Source organism: Emydura macquarii, unplaced genomic scaffold, assembly GCF_026122565.2.
Source record: "Emydura macquarii macquarii isolate MOO-44397 ecotype Brisbane River unplaced genomic scaffold, CSIRO-AGI_Emac_v2 contig_374, whole genome shotgun sequence".
Classification (NCBI taxonomy): domain Eukaryota; kingdom Metazoa; phylum Chordata; order Testudines; family Chelidae; genus Emydura; species Emydura macquarii.
Window position 1 is genome coordinate 6,689,366 of NW_027130511.1, and position 25,270 is coordinate 6,714,635.

The window sequence follows — 25,270 nt, forward strand, 5'->3', positions numbered from 1 at the left end:
AGACTAAGCAATTGCTTGTGGCCCTGAGTAGCTAAAGGGAGCCTCCTATTCTCTTTTTTAGTAAGTGTTGGGGGGGTGGGATGGGAATTATTCCTGGTTAGGGCCCCCAGTGGGCTAGCACTGCCTCTGACCTTGTCACTGGGAGCTCAGCCCATGGAGACGGTTCTGTTTGTTGTCCTAGTCTCAGCCTTTCACATGATGATTGCATTTCCCTCAGGGCTTTGGGACTCTTGCTGATCTTTCCCCCCTTTTGTTTCTGAGGAGCAGGGGAAGGGACTTTCCTCTTCACTGTCTCTCACAGGCCAACTCCCAGGATTTATGATCTGGCACATTACAATGGGGGTGGCAGGGGCAGGGAAGTGCTCAGTCTGGAGTGGGACGTTCCTGGGGAATATCCCAGGTTTGGTGAATGGAAGGATAATGCAAACCTTTCTTGTGGCATTGTATGTAGCACTGGTGTCCCTGATCTTGACTTTGAATTTATTTGGCATTCAAATGAACCCCAAACACAAAGTCAAATTCATCCAAAAGTACTGAATTTTTCCTGCTTTGGGGTCAAAATCACAAGGAGAAACACATTGCCAATGGTTTCCCTTGGAAATTATAAACTGAACCCAGATCTCCCAAAACCTGGCCACTGGACTTGGCAAAAGGCGCACGGCTCTCAGCAAACCTGGCCAGAGACTCCGGTTTCTTAATGAAAACAAAACCTGGTATTGCTACAAACAGGGCCCTCTCCTGAGGACTCTGCTTCAAAGACGGGTGGAGGCTTCTTACTGCATTTGAGGGACATTGCCTCTCATTGACTCCATCAGTTCCTACCCCTAGCCCTTTAACTCAGCACGCAGAGCCCCCATGTTTCCAGGTTCACCTTCTTTTAGAATCACCTCCCACTCCAACAGCCAGGGGGTCTGGTTCACCACTTGCAAGGCCCAAGGGCAAAGAAAGCATCCCAAATTTATTTCCGGCCACATGGTACACTATCATGAGGCAAGAATGCAACATCTGACATGGATACAATGGTCTGACATGAGGATGTAAGTGTGACAATGCCAGATCACAGTGTTGCAGAACAATTTTTTTAACTCTACTGTTGCAGACAGTAACAAACGGGGCTCTCTCACCTCTTGCCAGCCACTCTACAGAAGATATAAGGGGTGAAGAGAAGGGGTTGGAAATCTAAGCTTGATAGTGATATATCGACAGCAGTAATGTATCTAAGGAAGGCGGGTCTAGTGGTTAAGGCAGGCAGCTTTGCATCAGGACTCCCAGGCTCTATACTCAGTTTTGGGGGGGAGTTTGCTCCGGTAGGCTAGAGCGGAAATTGAGATTTAGAACTCCTGGGCTCCATTCGTAGCCCTGGGAAGGAGTATTGATTGAGTGTTAGAGCAGAGGGGCCAGGGAGTCATGACTCCTGGATTCGATAACCACATCAGGGAGGGAGAGTTTGATTTAGTGGGGTTGGACCAGAAGACTGGGAGTTAGGACTCCTGGGTTCTGTTCCTAGTTTTGCAGTGGACTTGTGTGACCTTTGACAAGTCCCTTCACCCTCTGTATAATGGGAATGCTCTAATACCCACCTATCACATGTGGCTGGGGCAGGGGGGGGTGAAGTTTAGTTAAACCAACACCTGTAAAGCCCATTGAAAACCTGAGTTGAAAAGTGCTAAAGATGAGCAGAGAAGGGAAATTAAAACTGAAGGCTCCACCAGCTGTTTATCTGACAATGCTGCATGGGAGAATTTCAGCTGTAGTTTGGTGACATGGGGCCAGGAGCAGTGTAAGCCCCAATGGCACAAAGACCTGCTGTCTACATGCAGTATGTAGAGCTTTCTCCTTCAGATTCATGTCTCATAAGACCTGCACCCTGACAGTGATCTCCAGCGTCAGTGTTAAATTCTCAGCCATTGCCCTTCTGTGTGTCCGCAGCCCTGCCATCGCACAGTTGGATCTGAGACACAGACACTGTGCGGAAGCAGAGAGAGCTGTATGAGCCACTTCCATTCAATCTATACCTCAGCATTGTACAGCACCTGAATTTCAATAGACAGCTAAGTATCAAATATCTCTAAGAGCTGGAAATTGAGATTCAGGCTTGGTCCCAAGGTAATAAATGAACTCCCACTCCTGTTCCTGTACATCCAGTGAGCCACAGGCCAGAGAGAGCAGAGCCCCTGCCCTCAGGGTTGTACAGCTGCTGTGTCCTACATATGACGAAATGCAGCAGTGACACCGCAAAGGAGAAGAATGTGGGAGATTCATTCTTTTGGAGGCTTTCCTATTTTCCAAGCCTCTTTTTCACAAGCAAGACCCCAAACTCCCGCAAAGAAGCCCCCCGCCCCCTGCTAAGAGGCCCACAGCACCATAGTTTTATGGGATTTCAGCATCACCTCATGATGCAGCAGCACTGCACTATGCGCTATGAGGGTTGTGCATCCTTACATCAAAGGTTGTGCGTCCTTACACCTTTGCATCAGTGGCTGGCAAGGGCTCATCACGTTGCAGCTCAAGGTCATCACAGATGGATTAAGGCAAAGAACCCACTGCTTCATATCACCCCCACTTTGAGGAGCCAATTGTCATGCATGAAACCGGGACTGTCCCATGCAGGTGTCCTGAGTAAGCTCTGACACGGTCAGGCAGAGCACCAGTCTGTAAATGCTAGTCTACATGCAAGAGCCGGTGGCTCCAAACCATCAGTACAACAGCCACAGCACAGCAAAAGAAAGCTGTTTCTCTCTCAGACCGACCCTTCAGGACGGGAATGCATTGGTCCTTTCCATAGCGGATCCTTCAGTTCCTGGCTTCCCTTTTAATTCTGTCCATGCTTCTGTGCCCCTTTCTTCCCTGCCGAAAACCTTGTGTTGTCATCTACACCGGTGCAAAGTATCAAACCAAAACAGTATTTTATACTCACTTTGTACAGGTGCAAATGTGCTAGCCAATGGAGAATCAGGCCCACTATGTCTCTTCACACCAATTCATCCTGGTGTAAAACGCGATTTACTTCTGTGGAATTACACCAAATATCACTCGGCCCAAAATGTGTTATCTGCTGCAAACAGGACAGAGTACTACAGCAGAGGAAGATACCTTTGCCTGACACAGCTCTTCCTTTTTGGGGGAAGTGAGGAGGACACCACAGAGGAGAGAAAGACGCAGTCAGTGTTAGCCAAGCAAAACTCATCCAAAAAAAGCAACTGTCTTCAAAACTTAAGCAAAGTTCTTTGACTTTTTTTTTCCCCCTCTCAATTTCTTTTATGGGTCCTGGGGCCAGCTGCCAGCACAGCTGAGCTGCTAGCGCTGGCTTGTAATTTCTGTAAGTGCCCTGTGATAAAGTGATGAGATTAACTCATCGGAATTCCAGCAGCCTCCCGCTGGCTGGCAGTCACGCTGCCAGCTCAGTCACCACAGGCTGGGTGCGCTGGGGAAAGAAGGCTAAAAGAACTCGATTCTCTGCGACAGCCAGCGGAGGAGGCTGTGCGTGTCAATGAACAGCTGCAGGGGTGCGTGTTTGTTCCTGCATGTGAATCTGTATGTGCATGCGTATGAATCTGTGATGAGTCTGTGTACACACCATGTGTGTTCAATATTATATGAGCCAGAAGGAAAGAGTAAAAGATGGGTTAATCTAAGCTCCGAAGAAACTATGTTCTGAACTGTCCCTCACCGGCTTTCCTCACTTTAGACCAGTATTTACCTCTGATCCAAACAAATCTAGTGGGATCTGCACATTATTCACATCAGAAATGACTTACGAATCGAAGAGGCAGTGTTGTCTAGTGATTAGAGCAGGACTCTGGTTCAGTTCCTGGCTCTGACATAGACTCACTATGTGGCATGATGCCACTCTTTCGGTCCCATAAAAGCATAGGATTGGAAGGGACCTTAAGCGATCTTCTAGTATAGTCTCCTGCACTCAAGGCAGGACTAAGTATTATCCAGACTTCCCTGACAGGCGTTTATCTAACCTGCTCTCCCCCCATGGGGTATGGTAAGAGGGAAGAGGATTTCCCATCAGGATCAGTCTGACGTCCATTTTGGATCACAACACTTGTTCTTCCTTTATTCCATTTCTCATAACATTAGAGAAACTTCCTCTCATTTTCTTTCTTTAATCAGAAATACCTGCAAAAGGGCCTACATTGAAGAGATTCCTTTGTCAAACAAATTATTTTCTTCAAAGAGCAACATGTCAAACACAGAATACTGCATCTACAGGTTAGCAGCTCTGCATGATCGGGACTGCACAAAGCCATACAGGCTAACTCCCTGATTTCCCAAAATTTGGACAGTCCAGTGGGAAGAAAACTGGACTATTCAACAAGCAAATAACTCAGGTGACACTGTCATTCCCACTGCCATCAGTGTTTTACCTGATTACTTTTTATGTCGGGTTCTAGTTTGGTTCCTGAACTTGTTCACTTGGATCAATCAAGGTCGTCCACCACAAAAAAGCCTGTAGATGATCCAATGGCACCCTGTCCCAGTAAAGCTGTCATTCAGTGGTGCCCTCTTCCCAGTAACTCGCTCAGATTTACATTAACGCTGATACTATGTGCAAGTAACAGTTTGAAGCGTTGATTCCATGTTAACCTCCAGTTTTTACACATCATAATTTTCTGCTACATTCCTTGTTTGGGCTGAAACTTTATATTCTGGTCCCAGCCCAAGTGGGAATATTTTGTGAAAATCTGAGGGAAATCCCTTCAGCCATATTCAAGTGAGGTGAGAGAGAGTGTGAGAGAGAGCGAATATACTCGTTAACCATAATTTTCAAAAATAGGAGCCTGAAATTAGTCTCCTAAATTCATATTTAGGCATCCAAATAAGTGGCCTGATTTTCAAAAGTGCTGAGCACATTACAGTTCCCAGCTGCCACTTATTAGGTGCCTAAATATGGATTTAGGAACCTAAAGTTTAGATCCTATTTTTGAAAATCTTGGCAAACACAAGAGGGTGTGTGGGCATAGCTTTGGGACAATGAGATTTTGAAAAAGCAGATGATGATGAGCAGTAGGACTTTGGTTAACCAAGAATTTATTTTGTCCAGGTTTCATGGCAGGGAAGGGTGAGATTCTAAACAGAGAACTGTGACTTGCAAGGCTGATGACACCATCAAGGGTGCCTGATGACAGTAACCACAGATGCAAAGCTTGAGTCACCAGCACTTCTCTGCTTTGTTTATATTTTAATGCTCTCACAGGATTTTAACAAGGAAAATACATTTTTAGTAAAGTGCCATGGAAGATATCCTTCTGCATGGAACCATTCTGCATGATTCTGGTTCTCAAAGAAAAAGGAAAACCAGGGGTAGATCTGAGATACTGTCTGATTTCAAGGCAGCTGTGAACATCTCATTATGAGTGGAGGGACTGTGACATCAGATATAACTCAGCAAATCACTGCATAGCCGACATTAGTTCATGAGCACATTGCAATTTTATCAATTGTAACGTAAAGGTTTATCTGAGCTTTCAGAAAAAAATCCTGTTTCTCACATGTGACCTTGCAGCCGAGAAAGAACATATACATCTCTGGGGATAAGACTACAAGAGGGCTAGCGTGTGCATGCGTATGCACACATACCACTGCTCTCTATGGGATGGAAGCAGAACTGCTCAATTGTGTGTCATAAACCCTATACTGCCAACTGTTAGAAGAAATTTTCCTTTCGCTCACATACCAATGTCTTGGATTTTTGGAATGGGAGGATCTGGATTCTATCCCTGATGCTGCTATGAAGTTCCCAGGGGGCCACTCTGAGCAGCATAGCAACAACCACAGAGCCCAAGAGGGCCATGGATGTTACAAGCACTTTGTTACCACCCCTGTGAGACAGGTAATTAGCATTATCCACATTTGAAGCCCTAACTGGTGTAAAGCCCAACTTTTTTTCCCCAGAAATTGTCTGTCCTGCTATGTCCTGCCCTAGCAGCTATATTCAGATATTTATCCTGAGGCTGATGCTTACAGGATCCAAGGCCAGGGTGTTCAGACGAGTGGACTCTCCTCTCTGGAATTCACTTTCAGAGATGTGCCTGATCAAGTAAAATATAATGTGAAATGCATCTCTTTGTCTCAGTCTTCACTAGCTGTAGGTTCTGGTATGTCTTGTCATTTAGTACTCTGGCTAGATTTCAGGGTAGGAGGCCCAGAGTACAATACACACTGATTTCATGGGTAGGGGAACATAACAATTTATATTTGCTTTATTGCCTATCCAGAACCCTACGTTTTTTATTGTTTGAAAAAAAATCAAACATATCAAAATGCAAGCTCAAACTAATACATTAATGACTCAAGCTGAGCAAAATTTGGAATTTCCATCTTGTTTTCCAAATTCAGGCATTTCAACATGTTTCATTTCAGTTTATCGAACTCACCCAAAAGGCTTTGAGTCAGCTCAATAATAAACTGCATATTCTAACCGTGGCCCACTGCCTCATGCAAGCTGTAGTCTGAGAGTCTAATACCCCCATATTCCCCTATGTGCCAGGTTATGTGGCTGGACTACATCTCCCACAATGCACCCACAGTCATGTTGCTCCCATGATGCACCACACAACTCAGTCAGAGGGAAATCTGTGTTCCATTATTGGACATGTAGATCTTTGGGGAGCCCAGCTCACATGAGAGGATGAGGACCTGAACTACAGTTCCTATTTGGCAATGCACTGATTGGGAAGTTCAGTTTAATATTTTGTTACCCTAAATGAAAGATTTCATTTAGATTTTCCCAATGGAAAAAATAAATTTCCAGCAAAACAAAATATTTTTGTAGGAAAATTTTGTTTGAGGTAAACTGCATTTTCTGTTGGAAAAATCATTCAGATGGGAAATTCCTGACCAGCTCTCTGATGATAACCCCATAGCCACGAGCCTTGCCCTTCCTATCCCTCAGCCCATCACCTGCCCAAGCCTGAAAGAGATGGACTTTGCAATGTGTTTAGGAGGGAGAAGGGTGTTCCAAAGCTTTCACAGAAAACGCTCTGCCAGTCTTTTAAATCAAGGGATCTTCAGCTTGGGCATCTCGTCTGATCACAGCTGTGGCAGTATCATACGGGGAGAGAAGGTATCACAAGTAATCCAGTCCCAAACCATTTAGGGGTCTGCAGCTTTCAACTCCGCTCTGAAATCAACAGGGAGTCAGTGCAACTAGAGAGCGCCAGTGTCATGTGCTCTCAGCATGAAACTCTGCTTTGCAATCAGAGGCCACATTCTGCACTAAATCTCACTGTTCAGAGGAATCAGGATGTAGCACCACGCAGAGCACAGTACAGTAGCCTTTTGGTATTTTCACTCCCCCATGTAAAGTGTGTAAAGCAGACAGGTTAGAAATGCTTGTAATGAAGTAATTAATTTTGCAGATTGGGAAACTAAGTCATAGAAGGCTGAAGTGATTTGTCCAAGGCCATAGGGGGGTCAAGTGTCAGAATTGAGAATAGAATCTACTTACAGTATCTGTCTATCTAGATTCTTTTACCATGCACATCACTGTGCTATCTGCATCCCCAGTCCCAATTCTGTGCTTGAACTACCAGACAGCACCTCACTCTGACATCACAGCCACAGAAAAGATGATCTGTGCTAGCAGGCGACGTAGTAGGTTAGACCAAAACATACATCACACACGTGCACACAGACACACATATGTTAAGAAGGCTGGATGGTGATTTAAATTCCCTCATTTGTTATCAAACCTAGTGGATGAAATAAACCTGCAGGATGAAAGGCTTTTGGAAACCTGTTGTCTGTTTGCTGTTGCTACTGATCTCTCTCTCTCTCTCTCTCTCTCTCGCTATCTCCTTCCTCCTACTGCCCTGTACGTAGGGCAAGTCACACTTGCTCAAAAGGAAAGTGAGCTCTCATGTCCTGCAACAATGCCTTGTTTGAGCCTGCAATCTGCATGTTGCCCTGGCTCCCAAACAGGAACCTAGGCCCCACTTTCTACCTGATCCCCTTCTCTGCCTCTGCCCCTTATCTTCACGATGGAATAAAAGCCTCGGTCTCAACTGCATCCGATCGAGCTCTGCGGCTCAGATGAATAAGGGAATTTTGGTGCCCTAACTGCCAGGCCGGCCGGTGAAGACAGGGAGGTGAAGCTGCTTGAGATGGGCTGATGACAGGGTGAGAGAAATCCCCCCTTATTCCTTCTCCCCATCTGTTACATGTTAACAGGCAATCAATTAGGGAGCAGTGAGCTAGGCTGCTGCACTCCAGGGGGTCTCTCTGTGCTGTAGAATGAAATCAGCTGACAACTGACACAGGCTGGTGGAGTCTCTGATTACTGTGTCTCTTCCCCCTTCACTTTCTCTCTCTGATTCTTGCTGAACTCTCCACAGCTGCTGGGTCTTTCTCCATCTCTCCTGATCTATTTTGTCTTGTAGTTTACCAGGGTAAGATGAAGACTGCCTTCTCCGCTGGTTCCCCACTGCGGCTCCCCTACAGGGTTAACCTTTTACTCCCCTAGAGCATTAACCTGTGTCCCTTGTTTAGCACTGGCTGCCCAAATGTTCAGAACTGAACTACCAAGAATGGATCATGAGAGGGACAACTCTCAGCGCTGACAAGTGAGAGTGGAGGTAAAAGGTCATATTCAACCCATGGCAACTCTGCAATGACAAGACACAGAAATATTGCATACGAACAGCTGGGCATTCTACAGTGGTACGTTTTCTATATGGCGTAATGAGAGAGGACGAGCCAGGCAGAGTGAGAGGGGGCATGTTTGGCTGGGGCAGTGGAGAGTGTTTATATCCATGGAGTGTAACAGTAAGGAGACATGCTTGGAATCGGGGAGATTAGAGATGGAAACAGTCTATCCACAGAGACCCATGGAGGATTATTGTTCCCTGCACTGCTTTGTCCACTCCAGATTCCAGCATCCCCAGCAATAGGGTGTAATTAGGTATGAGGGAACCAATCACTGAGTACAAATAAAACAAGTGCCCTTCCCCCACACACATTTAATTCATTTCATAGGAGTCAAGGGAGTCTTTGGGGTAAATTCAATACATTTTCCATTGCGTGGCAAATGATGCCGTTCATCTTTGCAATTGGAGGGAAAGGGGAATGTATGCACAGCGTACCTGTGCATGTGTGCTTACACTGGTGCACGTGTATGAATGGACATGCAGGTATCTGTGTGTATCCAGCCTGCCTGTAAGCATGTGTGCAGTTGTCTGTATTTGCATGGTACATCAGTGTACATGTATACACATGTGCCTTTGTTAATATGTGTCACTGCTCCTGCATGTATGTACAATTCTTGTGTGTACCTCTGTGTGTGTGGGGGGGTGAGGTGTGTATAATAGGTGTATGTATGTGTGCACATGTAGGTACGCATGCAGGTATAACTGGCTATATGTTTGTGTCTCTGTGTCTGCAAGCATGCACATATTTGGCGATTGTGGCGCACGCTTTGCTGTTTATGCTGAAATGCCAAAGCTGAAATTCTCAAAACCACTTAAGAAATTTGCAACTTCAATTGAGACAAAAGAAATTGGGTGCCCAACCCCTCGAGGCATCTGAAAATTTCAGCCTAAATCTTCAGGACTATATGCTGTGCTGCTGAGAAGGGAAGGGCACTAGCATGTCTCCACATCCGTGTGCGCTGTACGGCATCTCCATGAGGCCTACGGTGTTTCTGAACTTACTGATGCAAATTAGGATTGACAGGTTTGTGTGAAAACCTCTTTTCTTGGAGTAATGTCATTTTCCCCTCAAGGTACATCACATTACTAACAAGCACCCAGCCTACTCCGGATGCCCTCAACAGGCAGGGCATCTGCTCTCCAGGTGAGCCTGTGCCAAACCAATACCCTCCCCCTGCCAGCCACACATCAGTAGGTCACTCAAAGAGTGGGGTGGGATGCTGCCTCTTCCCTGCAAAACTGGAGAACTCCCTGGCATTACATTTCCTACAGCAACATTTTAAAAACAGCTTTGCCATGTGTCATGATGCTGACGCCAGGCTGGGAACCTAGCAAAGCTTCCCATGATCACAAGGTATAAGGGGTTTGGGTTGACATCCAGTTTTGTTTGGCAGGGGTGGTGGAGGAGGCTTTGCTGGGGAGCAGAGAGTAGGTTATATGTATTTCTGTTGTTTTTCCTTCTCTCCTCTAAAGTGACACGGGAGTACGAAGCAACCACAGACACCCAACCACCCACAGCGTGAATGTTTGAGCTCCCTCTCCCACCGTACTGTACCTTGAATTGTTCTTTTGAAGAAGGCTTTGCACGCCTCGCAGGAAGCCACACCATAGTGATAGCCAGACGCAATGTCCCCGCACACCAGGCACAGCCTCTTGGGGATGGCATTGAGCATGTACTCGCACTTGGTGGGCGAGTCCTCCATGATGGCGCTGGCACAGTCGTCATAGCGCTTACGGCAGGACCCGCCACCAATCCCCGCAACGCTGAACATGGGTGGCGAGTCCAGGCCATTAGGGTGGCCACCCATGGCGATGCCATAGCCACCACTAGCGTCAGAGGAGCCGCTGGGACTGTGATGGCTGATGGCATCAATGCCGGAAGATGGGCTGGACGGCTCAGTCTTGATGAAGGATCCGCAGCTGGAGGTGAGATGCCGCTCCTCTGTGGACATTCTGCCAAGCAGCCTGCAGGAAGAGAGCCCAGAAACCTATCAGTCCATAGAAATATCAGGCATGGTGCAGTCACCACAAAGTCCATCCCATTCCCACCTTTGATCTAGTTCAAACCACTCCATTTGACTTCCTAAAGGACATCAATCCTATTTGTTAAGAGCTGCCTCTCTACTCTCCTCTGACCCAAGCAATGGGCAAGCACCATGGTATTTTTTGTATGTCACCTTTTCAGACAATCCCACATTTCAGTGAACAATCTGTTGAAGCAGCAATGTTATTATTGGTGCCAGCTGGGTTTAGTCCATCCAGAGCAAGAGGTCGCTACGATGGAGGACAGGTAAAGATCCTGAACTCAGCAGGTCTGTAGTGGTATCAGACAAGATGCAGGATCTGTCAATCTGGGATTCCCTGCCATTGCTCTAGGCAAACAGAGTTTACTAGCAGATTCCATACTAGGGCATGAGCAAGAGAGGACTCCCTCAGTTTGTAAATTCCCTTGCAATAAAGTAAAGTGTGTTATTGTGCCCACTTTTTTCTTTGGTTAAACACCTAGGAATCCTCTCTAGAAGAGACACTTCAGAAGATGACACATGGCAGTTTCTAAAAACCTCCTCCAATTCCCTCATATCTTCTCATTTTAATGGCAGGGACTTTTTGCTGAAAGATGCACAGGAATTGCCATATCAGATGAGACTAGTGCTCCATCTAGTCCAGGGTCCTGTCTCTTACAGGGACCAGTACCAGATGCATCAGATGAGAGTGCAAGAAATCGTGATGTGGGCATTTCTGGACTAACCTGTCCATTGGCAAGGTTTGTCCCTAATTGTCATCGATTAGAGATTGGCTTATTCCCAGAAGCAGAACAGTTTGGAAGAGATATAAATCTTTTATTTATTTATTTATTTTTAAATCCTCATCTATAGTAACTATGGATATTTTCATTATCCACATATATATATATATATATATATATATATATATATATATATATATATAATCTTTATTTGAATCCCACTAAACTGTTGGCCTCAATGATGTCTTGTGACAGTGAGTTCCACAGGTTAATTAAGCACTTTGTGAAAAAGTATTTCCTTTTTTCAGTATTAAATTTGCTGCCTTTCAGTGTCACTGATAGCCCCTTTATTCTTGTGCTATGAGAGGGTGAAGAAGAGTGCCCTATCTACCTTTGCTATGCCATTCATTACTTGGTGTACTTTTGTCCTGTCCCCACTAATTCATCTCCTCACTATCTTTTCAATCTTTCCTCATACATAAGTCTTACCAGGCCTTCCATCGGTCTCATCAGCCACCTCTGAACCGCCTCCATTTCTACTCTATCTGTTTTTAGATAGGGTGACTAGAACTGAATGCAATGGAACAGATCCTCAGCTGATGTAAATCAGCATAACTACCTTGAAATCAATTCTCCACCTGAGGATCTGGCCCAGTGTTCTAGGTAACAATGGGACTCAAATTCATATACTGACATCATAATATTTTCAGTGTTATTTCTTATACCTCCTACCGTTGTTTGGGTTTTTTTTAAACCATTGCTATATATTGAGCAGAGACTTTCACTGAGTTGTCCACAATGATGCTTAAGTCTTTTTTTGGAGTTATTACAGTTAATTTATAATCCCACTGTTGGGATTCCCTCCAAGACCTTTTCCACTCAGTTTATCCAGAACACCTCATAGTTCTGGAAGGACACTTCATCCAGATCTCTGGGATCCAAAAACTCAGTTCAACTCCCCCTCATCACTCAAGTCACTTTGTTAGGCATGTAGCCTCTGCCCATGATGGCCAGGGCCAGCCACAGGGGGTCTAGATACAGGGTGATACCACAATTCCAAATCATGTCACACACACACACACAACAGTTTATATACATTTTCCTTGCTACTAGCGTCCATTTTCTTGATCTCATTGGTTTGGCCCTCATACAGGTCAAGTAAGGACCTATCACTTTATGTCTTCATCTGACCTACATTTCAAGTTTATCAATTCAGGGTGTTCCCACTTATCTCAAATAGCCCAAAAATGCCGTTTCCAGCATACAGCGTGTCATACCCTTGTTTACAATTTAACCTTGCACTCAAATCAAGCTATTTGCAAGTTTACTCATGCCCACCAAGATTTATGTCTACATTCATCAACGTGTATGAAAAATTGAATTATTCCTTCCAACATACATTATCCTACATTTGTCAACAATGAATTTCATCTGCCATTGTGCTGCCCATTTACCCAGCTTTGTTAGGACCCTATGGAGTTCATCAGTCTTCTCTGGTCCTGAATAATCTAAATAACTAACTTTGTGTCATATGCAAATTTTGCCACATCGCTGCTCTCCCCTTTAAACAATCCAAGTATGAACCCCCACTGTTAACCTTCCTTTGCCACGCTGAAATCAACCAGTTATTCTTACCCTTTGTTTTCTGCCTCTTAGACACTTTTTAATCCATACTAGTACTTAACTTCTCATCCCAGGACTATTGAGTTTCCCCTCTCATGAAGGAATTTGTCAAAAGCTTTTTGAAAATCCAATTAAATGATAACAACTGGTTTTCCTGTATGCACTATTTTGTTGACATGCCCAAAGAATTCTAATTGATCAGTGATACATGGTTTTCCTTCATGAAAACTCTACTGATTCTTGATTGCCATACCCTGATCATCTAGGTATTCTATCAATCTGTTTTTAATTTCAACCCATTTACCTGGTAAATGCACCACCATCCTGCTGTCAGGTCAAACCCATCAGAGACAACAGGACAGAGCTTCTCTCATGTACAAAAATTAGAGTATGCATGAGTGGGTGTGTATTTATTCCTATATATATATATATATATATATATATATATATATATATATATTATATGTGCATCGTGTCTGTGTATTTGCAGATGTGCAGCTACACACTGCAGATGCAGCAGCGTCACGAGCCTGTATCTTCATAACGTCATTCTATCCAAGACTCTTCTAATTTTCTCTCCTCTACTCTCTGTTTAACCCAATATGTTTGGCTTCATACTTCCCCACAGACTAGATCTGCCAACAACTCTCTGTTACTTATTGAGACTGCTGACCTCAAGAGTGTGGGCAGGGCATCTCCTATCCCTGACCTTATGGTTACTAGGGTTACTAAAGAGGAGCCCAACTCCTGGTCCCACTCAGAGACAAGATCTGAAGAGTTAAGGACAACCTAAGTGTCATGCAGCAGAGGGCTACAATGGACTAAGATCCACCAACAGTTTGCAAAAATTTAGCTGACTGCAGCTGCATTCATCTTTAATAGAGAGGTGCAGTTACAGCAACTACAGATCTCAGCACGCAATACTGCCTGGCTGTTTTGGTCAAAACATAGCTTTGCACACAGAGACCCACCTCTAGCCTCCATGGCCACATCTCTGTATTAAAGATGAAAGCTGTGGTCACATGGCTGAAGGCTGCCGGCTTCACTCTATCTGACCACCACTGCCTAAAGAGTCCAGATGCAGCCCTGATCTAAAGAGATGTTGGCACAATAACATCAGATTAGGGTCACAATGGAAGGCAGAGCCACCATAAAACAATATTGGTGGCCATTTATTGCACAAAGGAGCTCACAGGTGAGAACAGGCTGTGTCACAACACTGGACAGAGGCCTATATGCACAGCATCGGTCCAAGGTCCCCACGCTATGTCAGGGATTACAAAAAAGATCAGATTGGAATGTGAACCACATTTCCACATTCAAACAGGTGAATTAGAATCCTGGCCTCTTTCCTTTAAGAAGCCTGGAATTCATGTGATCAAGGGGAAGGGGAGAGAGAGCAAAAGGTAAATTGGACCTAAATGACTTGGGAAAAGGATATTGAAAATGGATAAATTAAGGATCTGGGAGAATATAAACCAATCACAGAAATGAAATACAACCAGGCTAGCATACTTCATGGGCAGGCAACAGACACCCCCAATGGAAGATGGACAGCATCAAGGGCTAATGAAACAGTTGGAAAATACCCTGATACTGTAGCTTTAAAAAATATAAAGCAAACCCCTATTAGAAGGCACAGAGTTGTGACTGTTAGGGGTGGTTATGGGAACAGTAACTAGTGTGGTCCCCACTTAGTGGTTCAGGAAAATCCAGATACATTCTCTCGGGCTGAGATTCAGGAACATTTCTGGAAGCATCTTCTACTTTATTCCCATACTAAATCTTTGTTTATTAAAAATGGCTTTTAAGTGAGGTTTCATCTAGGAACACCCATGTCTGGGCCAATCGCAACCCAGACCAGAGGTGACTTAGTTTGCAGCCACTTCTCAAAATCATAATCCCTTATAGTCAAACGTGTATTTAAAGGACTGACAACTGTGGAGACTGAAGGCCTGAATTTATCTCCAGCATAGGCAGGCCATGAATAGAAGCACAATGGGCTTCCCTGCATGCTGACCCATCAATGTGCCCTCTTCTTGTGCTGGAGTAGTGTGAGGGGAGCTGTCTCCTTGGCCCAGTTCAGTCCTCTGACTCAGTGCTGAGACCAACACATGGGAGTCATATAGAGCCACCTGTGATGGTGGTTTCAGAGATATTGACACCAGTCCTCTAGGGACTAGACTGAAGCCTTCCCAACCCATTTCACGTGGAACACCGACTAGCCAATAGATGGTAATAAGTAATGACTAGTGATTACTGACCAGGCCAGATTTGAATCAGTGACCTAAAGTAAAAGATTTCACATCCCATTAAGGAACAGAACTGGCAATCAGTACATCTTTGTTCATCAGTGAGCCTATATTTTTATTTTCTGCTCTATGGCACAATTTGTGCATCCCATCACAGCCAAGGGTTAACACTGTTCTGGGGTCTCCCAAGAAGCTCCGTGTGCTGAGCAAAGCCGGACAAATTCTGGCCTTCCATAGGTTCCAGGAACACTCCTAACAAAAAATCCCTTTGTTGACCATGCGTGTTTGTTATTTTTAAACTGACCCAAAGTGATGGCAGCAAAATGCACAAAATGAGGAAAGTTTTGGGAAAGTCAACACAACTGGGCAACATACTGAGCTGCAGAAATAACTGCAAAACGTTTCCACCTGTCCTGCAAGAAGCTCACAAAGTGCCCAGCAGCCATTTGCTTGGCTCTGGTTACCTTATTGGGAATGTAAAAGGAGAGAGACTTGATCCAATTCTCTCCGAGCTGGCACGGAAGCTCTGTTACTATTTCTGTGCTATGTAACAGGCTTAGAGGTTCTAAACATTTCGTTCTTTTCACCTTTCCTCATCACAGGTCATTCCCTCTAATCCTATTAGCATCTCTGTTGCCCTTCTCTGGATTCTCTCCAACTTGCCTATGTCTTTCCTGTAGCGAGGTGCCTAAAACTGTGTGCAGAACTTATTGTGCCAGGGTTGTATGGACAGGGACTATCTCCTTCCTTGCCCATGAGGCCTTGATATATATGGAGCAGTACAGCATAGTCTTTTCTAGCTGTTGGATCTCATTGCAGGCTCCTATCACATGGTAACCACCCTAGTCTTTCTGAAGAGAACAGCTTTAGCCACCTTGCTCCCATTAACACTTGATTTGGGGATTCTCTGCCATTCTCAGCCTCATGTTTCTAATTTCCATCCATTGTATCAAACTCCGCTAACTCAGCTTGGTGTTTTTCTCTCTATCCTTCACTTGATTGGTACTTGTTTCCAGGACCTTCCAGCTTGGGGACTGTCTGAATATGATGTGTGCCTTTCATATACTCTTCCAGGTCACTTGTGATGTTTTTAAAGAAAAATGGACCCAACACTGACTCCTGCAGGACCTTTTGGACATTTCAGCCTTGGCGTGATAAAGAACCTCTCTCACCCCTCTCTTTACAGCCTGTCAATCAGCCTGCAATCCATTTCACAGGATTTGCATCCAAACCAATTTGATCTAATTTCCCTAATAAGATCTTGCATGGCTCCTTGTCAAAAGCCTATGTAAAATCAAAGACAGTCTATCCACCCTATTGCCTTTGCCCACTAATTATCTAATTGTATCACGAAAGGTTGTTGTTTGTTGTACTCGTTTCATAAACCCATTGTTGTTTATTGCTCATGATGCTGTTAGCCTCTACACGTCCAATCCTGCCCTCAGACATGCATGCACAAATCCCGTTGACTTCAGATGGAGCTGCACAGGTTTAGATGAGGGCTCTAGAAGCTTACAGATATCAACCATTAATATTTGTTGCCTTATCTTCCTAGGCAGTGATGTTATATTAATGGAATGGCAGTTATGAGTTCTTCCAGTTCTCCACTAGCTTTTCCCCTGCCTTTCATCCTCCCCCTCTTCCCTGAAATGGCTGGATTGCTAATAGCTCAACACACTCTTAAGAACATCAGCAATGTTAGGCGCTGGAAAGGCTGTTGGACAGAGAGTGTTAGAGAATGGCAAAGTATTAATCTCTATAAAATTAAGGTAGTGAATACTTCCGTTTAACACACTCATAACAGAATTTTCTAGTTCAAAAGTAATACTGTATGTAAATGGCAGAAGCTCAGGAAACATACAGGTAAAGCTCCCACACAAATTTTGACACATCATTCACGGTAATGTCTGCAAGAGGTCACCATTTCCGCCCCTGCTCCCGCGCACACAGCTGTGGGATACCAGATTTCTTGCTGCAGAAGGTCAACATCTTATAATCTCCAGTAACACACACTTTCTTGGGCCAGTGGAGGATGAGTGGAACAGAGATATATCCCTGCCTCCCGGCACAAACCCTATGCCACTGTGAGACAGCTGGCACAATAGCTGGCTTCATAATAAAGGGGAGCTCCTATCCACCAGCAGGATTTTCTGTCAGCTACTTTTGGACAGAATCCAACTACTTTCTGCTATCTGAGCAGCACAAACTGATGGGAGCACGACCAAGAAGCTGACCCCAACTCTTCACCGCCTGCCAGCTGTACTCTATCCCAAGAGGGCAGGGGCTTGGTTGGAGACTACAGGAAGCAATGGCTGAGTCGTCACCACATGGACAAGTGAACAGGGAAGAGGCAGTGGCATCTCATCATCCAAGCCTAACACTAGACTCCAACTTCCCGTAAGGGAGCAGCACATAGTTGTTGGAAGTTCTGACCTATAGACCAGGCCCATCAGCAGGCCTGGGTCATGCCCAAGTCATGTATAAACGGACCCAAAGTGGTCAAGATTTCCAATACCGGGATTTAAATCCTGGTTAAAAGGGACAAACGCTGAATCATTTCCCATAAGAAATTGCAGATGTTTCTGGGGCTGGGAGAAGTGGAAGGAATGTTCTCTCAGTGGGGGTGTCAGGAGTACTGCCTACTTGAAGAGTTCTCTCTGTTCTGGATTCTCTGGCAAAACAACAAGCCCAAAAGGGGCCTTTTCATTGGTTCCCTCTGTGGGATCTGGATTCTAAATTATGTGAAATCTTGATTCTTTTAATCTCTAAAATCTGCCATAAAGTTTCTAACCCCTGCAAGCAACATACCAGTAGAGCTTCTAACGTCCACATGCCCTTTGGCTATGGTCGTGGAATTTACCACGTTAGTGAAGACTCAAACTGAGGCGAAGTGAAGTGTTCAGAGGGGTTACAGGCTCTTCTGGTGAAGGTCTATGAGGCCTCCACTATAATTCTGTTCAGATCATACCAACTTGTGACCCAGCTGAAAAGCACATTTACAGCAGCACAGAAGTTTTAAACTCCACCAGCAAAGGCTGCAGAATTTCAGCCTCACAAGCCCCACCAACTAAACAGAAACTGCACTGAACCAAAGTCTGTCCAGGCATTTGTGAGACATACAAGTAGGAAAAAATACTTTTTTCCAACCTTAGTAAAAAATAAAGAAATTCTCAGGCAAAAATGTAGTTAATATACAATGATACGGTTCAGGATGTTGTGGCTGCTTTTCAAAGCTATGTTAACAGAATCTAACAGATTTATAACGAAAAAAATCCTCAACATTACTAAATTTGCAGATGATGCTAGTCTGAGAGGAGTTGCAAATGCTCATGAGGACAGAGAAATAATCCAAACAGACCTAGAGAGATTAACATGAGCAAGAAAAAACAAAATGAAATTCTGCTCGGAAATGAGTAGTAACTACACTTGAGGGGGAAAAGGAATCTGAATCCCAGAAGCAAGAATATAATTAATGCCAGTCAACTTGGATTTATAGAAAATAGACCCTGTCAAACTAACCTGATATCTTTTTTTCAAATGAGATTACAAATTTGGTTGATAAAGATAATTATGGTGATGTAAAATATTTAGACTTCCGTAAGGCGTTTGACTTGATACAGCATAACATTTTGATTAAAAGACTGGAACAATATAAAACTAGTATGGCACACATGAAATGCATTAAAAGATGGCTAATTGGTTTTCAGAACATAATTGTAAATGAGAAATCATCATAAGGGGATGTGTTTCCAGCAGGAATCAGTTCTTGGCCCTAAACTATTTAACATTGTTATCAATGATCTGAAGGAGAACGGTTCTAAAATCACTTATGATAAAGTTTGCAGGTGACATAAAAATTGGAGTGGTAAATTATGAAGAGGCCTGATCACTGATAAAGAGCAATCAGGATCGCTTGGTAAGCTGTGTGCAAGCAAACAATATGCATTTTGATGCGGTTAAATGGAAATGTATACATCTAGGAACAAAGAATGTAGGCTCTACTCACAAGGAAGCTGTGATTCTGAAAAAGATTTGGGGGTCCTGGTGGATAATCAGCTGAATGTCAGCTATCACAGAAAGGCTTATGCAATCCTTGAATGCATAAGCAAGGGAATATTGAGTAGGGGTAAAGAGGTTATTTTACTTCTGTATTTGGCACTGTTGTGACCGCTGCTGGAATGTGTGTCCAGTTCTGGTGTCCCCAATTCAAGAAGGATGTTGATAAATTGGAGACAGATCAGAGAAGAGCCACGAGAATGATAGCAATAGATACAAGGAGCTCAATCTCTTTTGCTTAACAAAGAGCATGCTAAGGGGTGATTTGATTTGTAGTCTATAAGTACCTACACAGGGAACAATATTTAATAATGGGCTCTCCAATCTAGCACAAAAAGGTATCACACGATCCAATGGCTAGAAATTGAAGCTAGACAATTTCAGACTGGAAATAAGGTGTACATTTTTAACCAGGAAAGTAACTAACCACTGGAACACCTCAGGGGTTGTGGTAGATTCTCTATCACTGGCAATTTTTAAATCAAGATTCAATGTTTTTCTAAAAGATCTGCTCTAGGAATTATTTTGGGGCAGTTCTATGGCCTGTGTTTGCAGGCGCTCAGACTAGATGATCATAATGGTCCCTTCTGGCTTTGAAATCTATCCATCTATCCATCATTCATCGATGATGAATATCTGAGAGAGACCAAGGGGAGAGAGTCAGCCACAGTTCAGAAAGGAGTCTGCATTGTGATGTGGCTGCAACAATGGCCAATGTGATTTTGGACTGCATATGCAAAGTGCTCACGTCATGGAGAGCAAGGAAGGTGAGAGGAAAACTGCCATGAGTGTAGACCCTGTTTGACAGCATCTTATCACCTTGGACAGCTCGTAATTGCCACATGCACTCCATTCTCTCAGGTCTGCCAATAAACGACAATGTTATCTGAAGGGCAGATACACCTAGAGTCCTCCCTTTTCCTCTGACCACTCATTATGAGCCCTGCATGTTGCACTGGCAGAAGGCAGAGAATCACCTCCTGACAAATCTGATTGCCCTTCTCAGTGCAAGGTCTGAATCTCAAGGCTTCTAGGATCTGCCCTGGATACTTTACCACTATATAGTAGAGATCCTGCTGCAGCTGGCATAGGCTGGAATGGCGGGTGTAGGTTAACCCATCCATACGACTAAAGAGCATCCTGTTGGAATTCATACATTCAGCAGGGCAAACTTCAGTTTTGTAGGGCAGCAGGGAAGACCTTCTGGGCTATAAGTGGGCAGGGTTTGGGGCAAAGTTAGAGATGGTGTTGGAAGTTGGATCTTAACTGTGAAGTTCTTGAGTTTCCAGCATGTGGAGCTTGGGTTTTTTTAAACTCTAGCACTTTTCTTATATTGCTTTAAAGGCCAAGAGAGTCACAAACTTAAATTTGATGTATATATATTTTTAGCCTGTACTATAGATGCTTTTCTAAGGCTCTTTCCAGCTTCTCAGCAGCTCCTCCCTTCGGATTATCTGGGTTTCTATTTGTCCTGAGACTCTTGCGCCTCTTCTCTAGAATAGTGCAAATCCCTGTGGTTTCAGGTTGCAGGGGTTTGTCTTTACATGGAGTTTTTGTACTCTCACAAATACCAGATATCTGTTATGGGCTCAAACACAAAGCACAGCAGAAGGCTGCTAAATTTGCCCTGATTTGGGGTAAAAATCATCAAGCCTGAGAAGTCTATCTTGAGACAGGTCTCCAGGGAACAGTCTCACTGGTGGCCACAGGAGAACTGGGTTATATTAGGTCTATTGATATGGGATGTTGGCTGAGACCCAGTTCTTGCACATGGATCGAACAGATCGATTCCTGGCATGGGGAGAGGGAGAGGCTTAAATCCACACTTCCTTGCAAGTTGGGAAATGGGTGAATAGATGCTCAAATTCAGGGTCTTGCACAAATAACATTCACTTGTGTACAGCCCAGGAAACGTTTTATTCCTGTGATCCACTATGTAACTAGATCCCAGCTACACATCCATAGCCCTCTGTAGCCCATGTCTGATCACACTGCCAAAAGCTGCCCCACAAGCTGTCTGGATGTCTTTAAAAAAACAAGAGACTTTTTGAGATGAGGAGACATTCTGGTTTTCCTGCTAGCCTTTATCCCCCCAGATCCTCCTCCTCATAATTTCTCTTCACCTTTAAGAGGACTCTCTTGTTTGTAAACTGTAAGAAGAATTATACAGATGAATTAAGACAATTAATCTAGAGCTGTGACACATATTATCAGTTCACTCTCTTATTAACAAGTCGACTTCTGATGGTACTTTGTCCTCTGGCGCATTGCAAGCACTTCCTCCAAAGTGAATTGCTTTATTATGTGAGCTAATGCTTTTAACAGAGAGCAAGTGGTGAAATCCCAACAAAATAAAGACCAAGACTGACTTGCCAATCATCATTTATCCAAAAAGACCCCAATCTTTTTCCTAAAATCCTGTTTTTCATATCTCCAGCCCGCCTGTTTCTCACTACACTGCAACTTCTGCTACCATTCCTAATCTACAAATCTAACCACAGCACCTCCACAATATTGCTCACGTAATGCCCCAGGCCTCAGGTCAGCCCCTGCTGAAATTCTCAGCCAGACCTTCATCTCTTCTTGCTCTGCCTCTTGGAATCTCCTTCTCTACAACCTATTTATCTATGGTATTTACAAGATATTTTTCACGTTGGTATCTGAAGTGTCCTTTCCAATGTCCTTCGGATACTATGGTAATAAATGCTGTATAAGAACCTAACAGAATAAAATGGAACCTTTCAACTCCGGCATGTGCAGAATTCTGCTCCAACATTCTCAGCTGTGCAAAGCAAGGCAAACATGGCATTCTCCAGCAACTTCCTTGGGGTCCCATTAATTTCAGCATTCTGCCTTGCTACCTCAGCTCATCTAGCACTCCTTCCCTCAGTGCCATCTTAGCACCGTCCGGGAGAAAGCCTCCTCCTTTGCAACGTCTTTCAGTCTGGACCAGCCTTCTTGTTCCTCCCTATCTCATCACCGACTTTGTCACATTTCAGGTCTTCCTTGAAAGCATCTCTCCTCAGCCTTGCCTATGCTTCATGTTGAACAGTAGCACATAGGGGATTATTTAATGCCATGAAGTGGTTGGGTGAGGAGTTGGGATGAAAGATACCACACAAAATAGAGAAATCAGGGACACAACCCGAAACAAAGGTGAAAAGGGATCAGAGCATTAACTTCTAAATAGTTATTTGCTGAAAAATGGATTCTGGCTTTATTTAGACATAGTCGGATTGGAAGCCTGGGGAGATCTAGGTTGGATGTTAGAAAAAGTTTTTTCACTAGGAGGGTGGTGAAGCACTGGAATGGGTTACCTAGGGAGGTGGTGGATTCTCCATCCTTAGAGGTGTTTAAGATGCAGCTTGACAAGCCCTGGCTGGGATGGATTAGTTGGGGTTGGTCCTGCTTTGAACAGGGGGTTGGACTAGATAATCTCCTGAGGTCCCTTCCAACCCTGATGTTCTATGACTCTATGAAACCCCACCCAGCACTCCTCTTCTTCACCTTCACCGTGCTTGGGGATTCCCTGGCTTTGGTTTGTTGTTCAATTTCTTTTTCTTTTCATTCTTAGTTTCCCTCCATTAAACCCTCCCAAAATCCAGAGCAGGAGCAAGAGACCCCATCTCTATCTTCTCTCCCCACCCAGCTGAGGAATTCAACCAGTAAGGGGCAAGCTGCTGGGCCTAGACTCCACCCAGAGCTCCTGGAGAAATCTATAATTAAGCAGCTCCATCATTAGAAAGATTAGTCAAAACCAGCCTGATCTGGACAAGTGATTGAAATCCCATTCCACATAAATTATGGTATGGAAAATAACGATGGGCAATTAGTGCTTTTCAATCAGGCCTTTTTATCTCTGACTTTCCTGGAGGCATTAATAAATCTGAGAGGGCACAAAAGTAGGGTGAGTGTGTGAACATGGGTATAGGTGTTGGCATAGCCTGGCTTCCACAGAACTCCTGGGCTGTTGGCAGAATGGTGTAGGGAATTAGGAACGAAAGCAGGGATGCTACAGTGATGGCATAGTTGCAGGGACAGAAATGGAGGAAAAGTAAATGCTGCTAAAGTATAGCTTTAGGACTGTGGGGTGAATCCAGGTCTAGAAAAGAAGTGGAAGGTGGGGGTGGTATTACAGATAAGGACTGAGGGTATATCTACACTGACGGTGGCAAAGTCGCCGCCGTCAGATCGACTTATCTGGATCGATTGAGCGGTCAGTGTAGACCCGCTCAATCGACCAAGAAGCCGACCTACTAAAACCACCTCCTCAAGTGGCATAGCGCTGCATTGACAGGTCGCAGTGCAGTGAAGACGGTGAGCAGAAGAGAAGCACAGCGGTCGACGGAAGTTACGCAAGCTACTTTGTGTAGTTTGCATAACTCCCGTTGACTGACGCCAAATCGCCTGGTAAGTGTAGACCAAGCCTGAGATCCACTGGCAGAGTTGTGTGAAGTACACTTGCATGGCCCCTACCTGCTCTGTGTCTGGCTTTCACCCTCTCTCTCAGTCTCTCAATCTCACAAGCAACACTGAAAGTTAGAGAGGAATGTGGAATGCCCCTAAAACACCCAATGTACTTATGTGTACCAGAGGCCACTGTTAACATACAGCCCTTTTTTCAGCCACAAATGTAAGATATCCCCAAGGTTTCCAATGCAATTTTATTCAACCTTTAAAAACCTACCTTTGGTAGATATCCAACAGTTCCCTTAACACACACGTCATTATTACATGAAGTAGCCATTTACATTGGACCCAAATTTCAGTCTGAGTTTTGAACCCTAATTCATTTTAAATCCACCTCATTCATCCAGTTTTCCAAACTGTCTGTCTATCCACTCCTCCTTCATACTGACAAAGAAGCTTCCATTGCACTCAAGCCTAGCCCAAATTCAGTCACACCATGCAATGCACTCTTGCCTGACTGATCAAAGAGATGAGAAGGAGCCATAGGTCAGGATAAACTGTTGTTCTATTAAATAATTCCATAATCTGGAATTTTATGGAGCATGCATTCATTCTCTCCTCTGTACACTCATAAATACAGCAAGTGTTTCTCACTGTTTGACTGAGGAATCACAGGGATGTTGGCAGAACTGCGATATGGGGCAGTCACCTTGTCACCGAGTTTGAAGTGGCCAATGACAATGAAAGACTCAGTCTCTTGGGAAACCGTCAGAAAGAATGTAATAGATTTTCAATATTCCAGGCCCCTAAAATATAAATTATACCAAGATTAGAAGAATAAAAATTTTAAAAAAGAGTAGAAATATCTTCTGACTATGAAACAGACATACCTTTAATTCCAGCTGCCAAAACTGGATGTTCAGAAAGTATCACTAAGAACGACAGGAGCATTTTACCTTTTTTCACTTTTTACACTATATAATCTGGTACTGAGAATGCCAAGTTATTGACAAAGTTCCCAGCTAGTAAGAGTCCACTAAGGGTACTGATGAAAGTTCACCCTTGCAATGAACAGGTCCTTTTATTATAGTGATAATTTATTACATGTATAGAGAATCTTTCATCTCAAAGGATTCTGCAGAGCTTTACAAGTTATACTTGTGTTATATCTAATCTATGTAACTGTTTTTCATCTATACATGTCTGTGTCCATATCTATACAGAATATGGAGTCCAGGACTGGAATGGGTCTGCAGGCTCATCAGGCTCATCAGCAGACCTGTGTGGCACCCTGGATTGGAACAGTAAGGGGCTCCAAAGCCAGGTCTCAGGTACTTTGGGACAGTGGAATGAAGGAAAAATGCACAGCAAATGCCTACATCATGCCTTCGTTTTTAACCAGTTCTAGGTGCCTTTCACTTCTGTGAGCACCAACACACACAAAAACCATCCCAAACAAAACAAACATTAAATTACCCCCTGTGCCTTCCCAAAATACATGACATCACTGGATGGAAAATAAAAAT

The 25,270-nt window shown here is 44.1% G+C and overlaps 1 protein-coding gene across 4 annotated transcripts in view; it reads right to left on the reverse strand.

Moving 5' to 3' along the window:
- The window catches only part of ESRRB (estrogen related receptor beta), a 157,419-nt gene that overhangs the window by 45,355 nt on the left and 86,794 nt on the right, over window positions 1-25,270 (reverse strand). For all 4 annotated transcript variants that reach the window (XM_067532795.1, XM_067532786.1, XM_067532804.1 and 1 more), the window contains one exon: window positions 10,213-10,622. In XM_067532795.1, coding sequence (XP_067388896.1) covers window positions 10,213-10,622 — 410 coding nt within the window. The remainder of the gene's footprint in view (window positions 1-10,212; window positions 10,623-25,270) is intronic.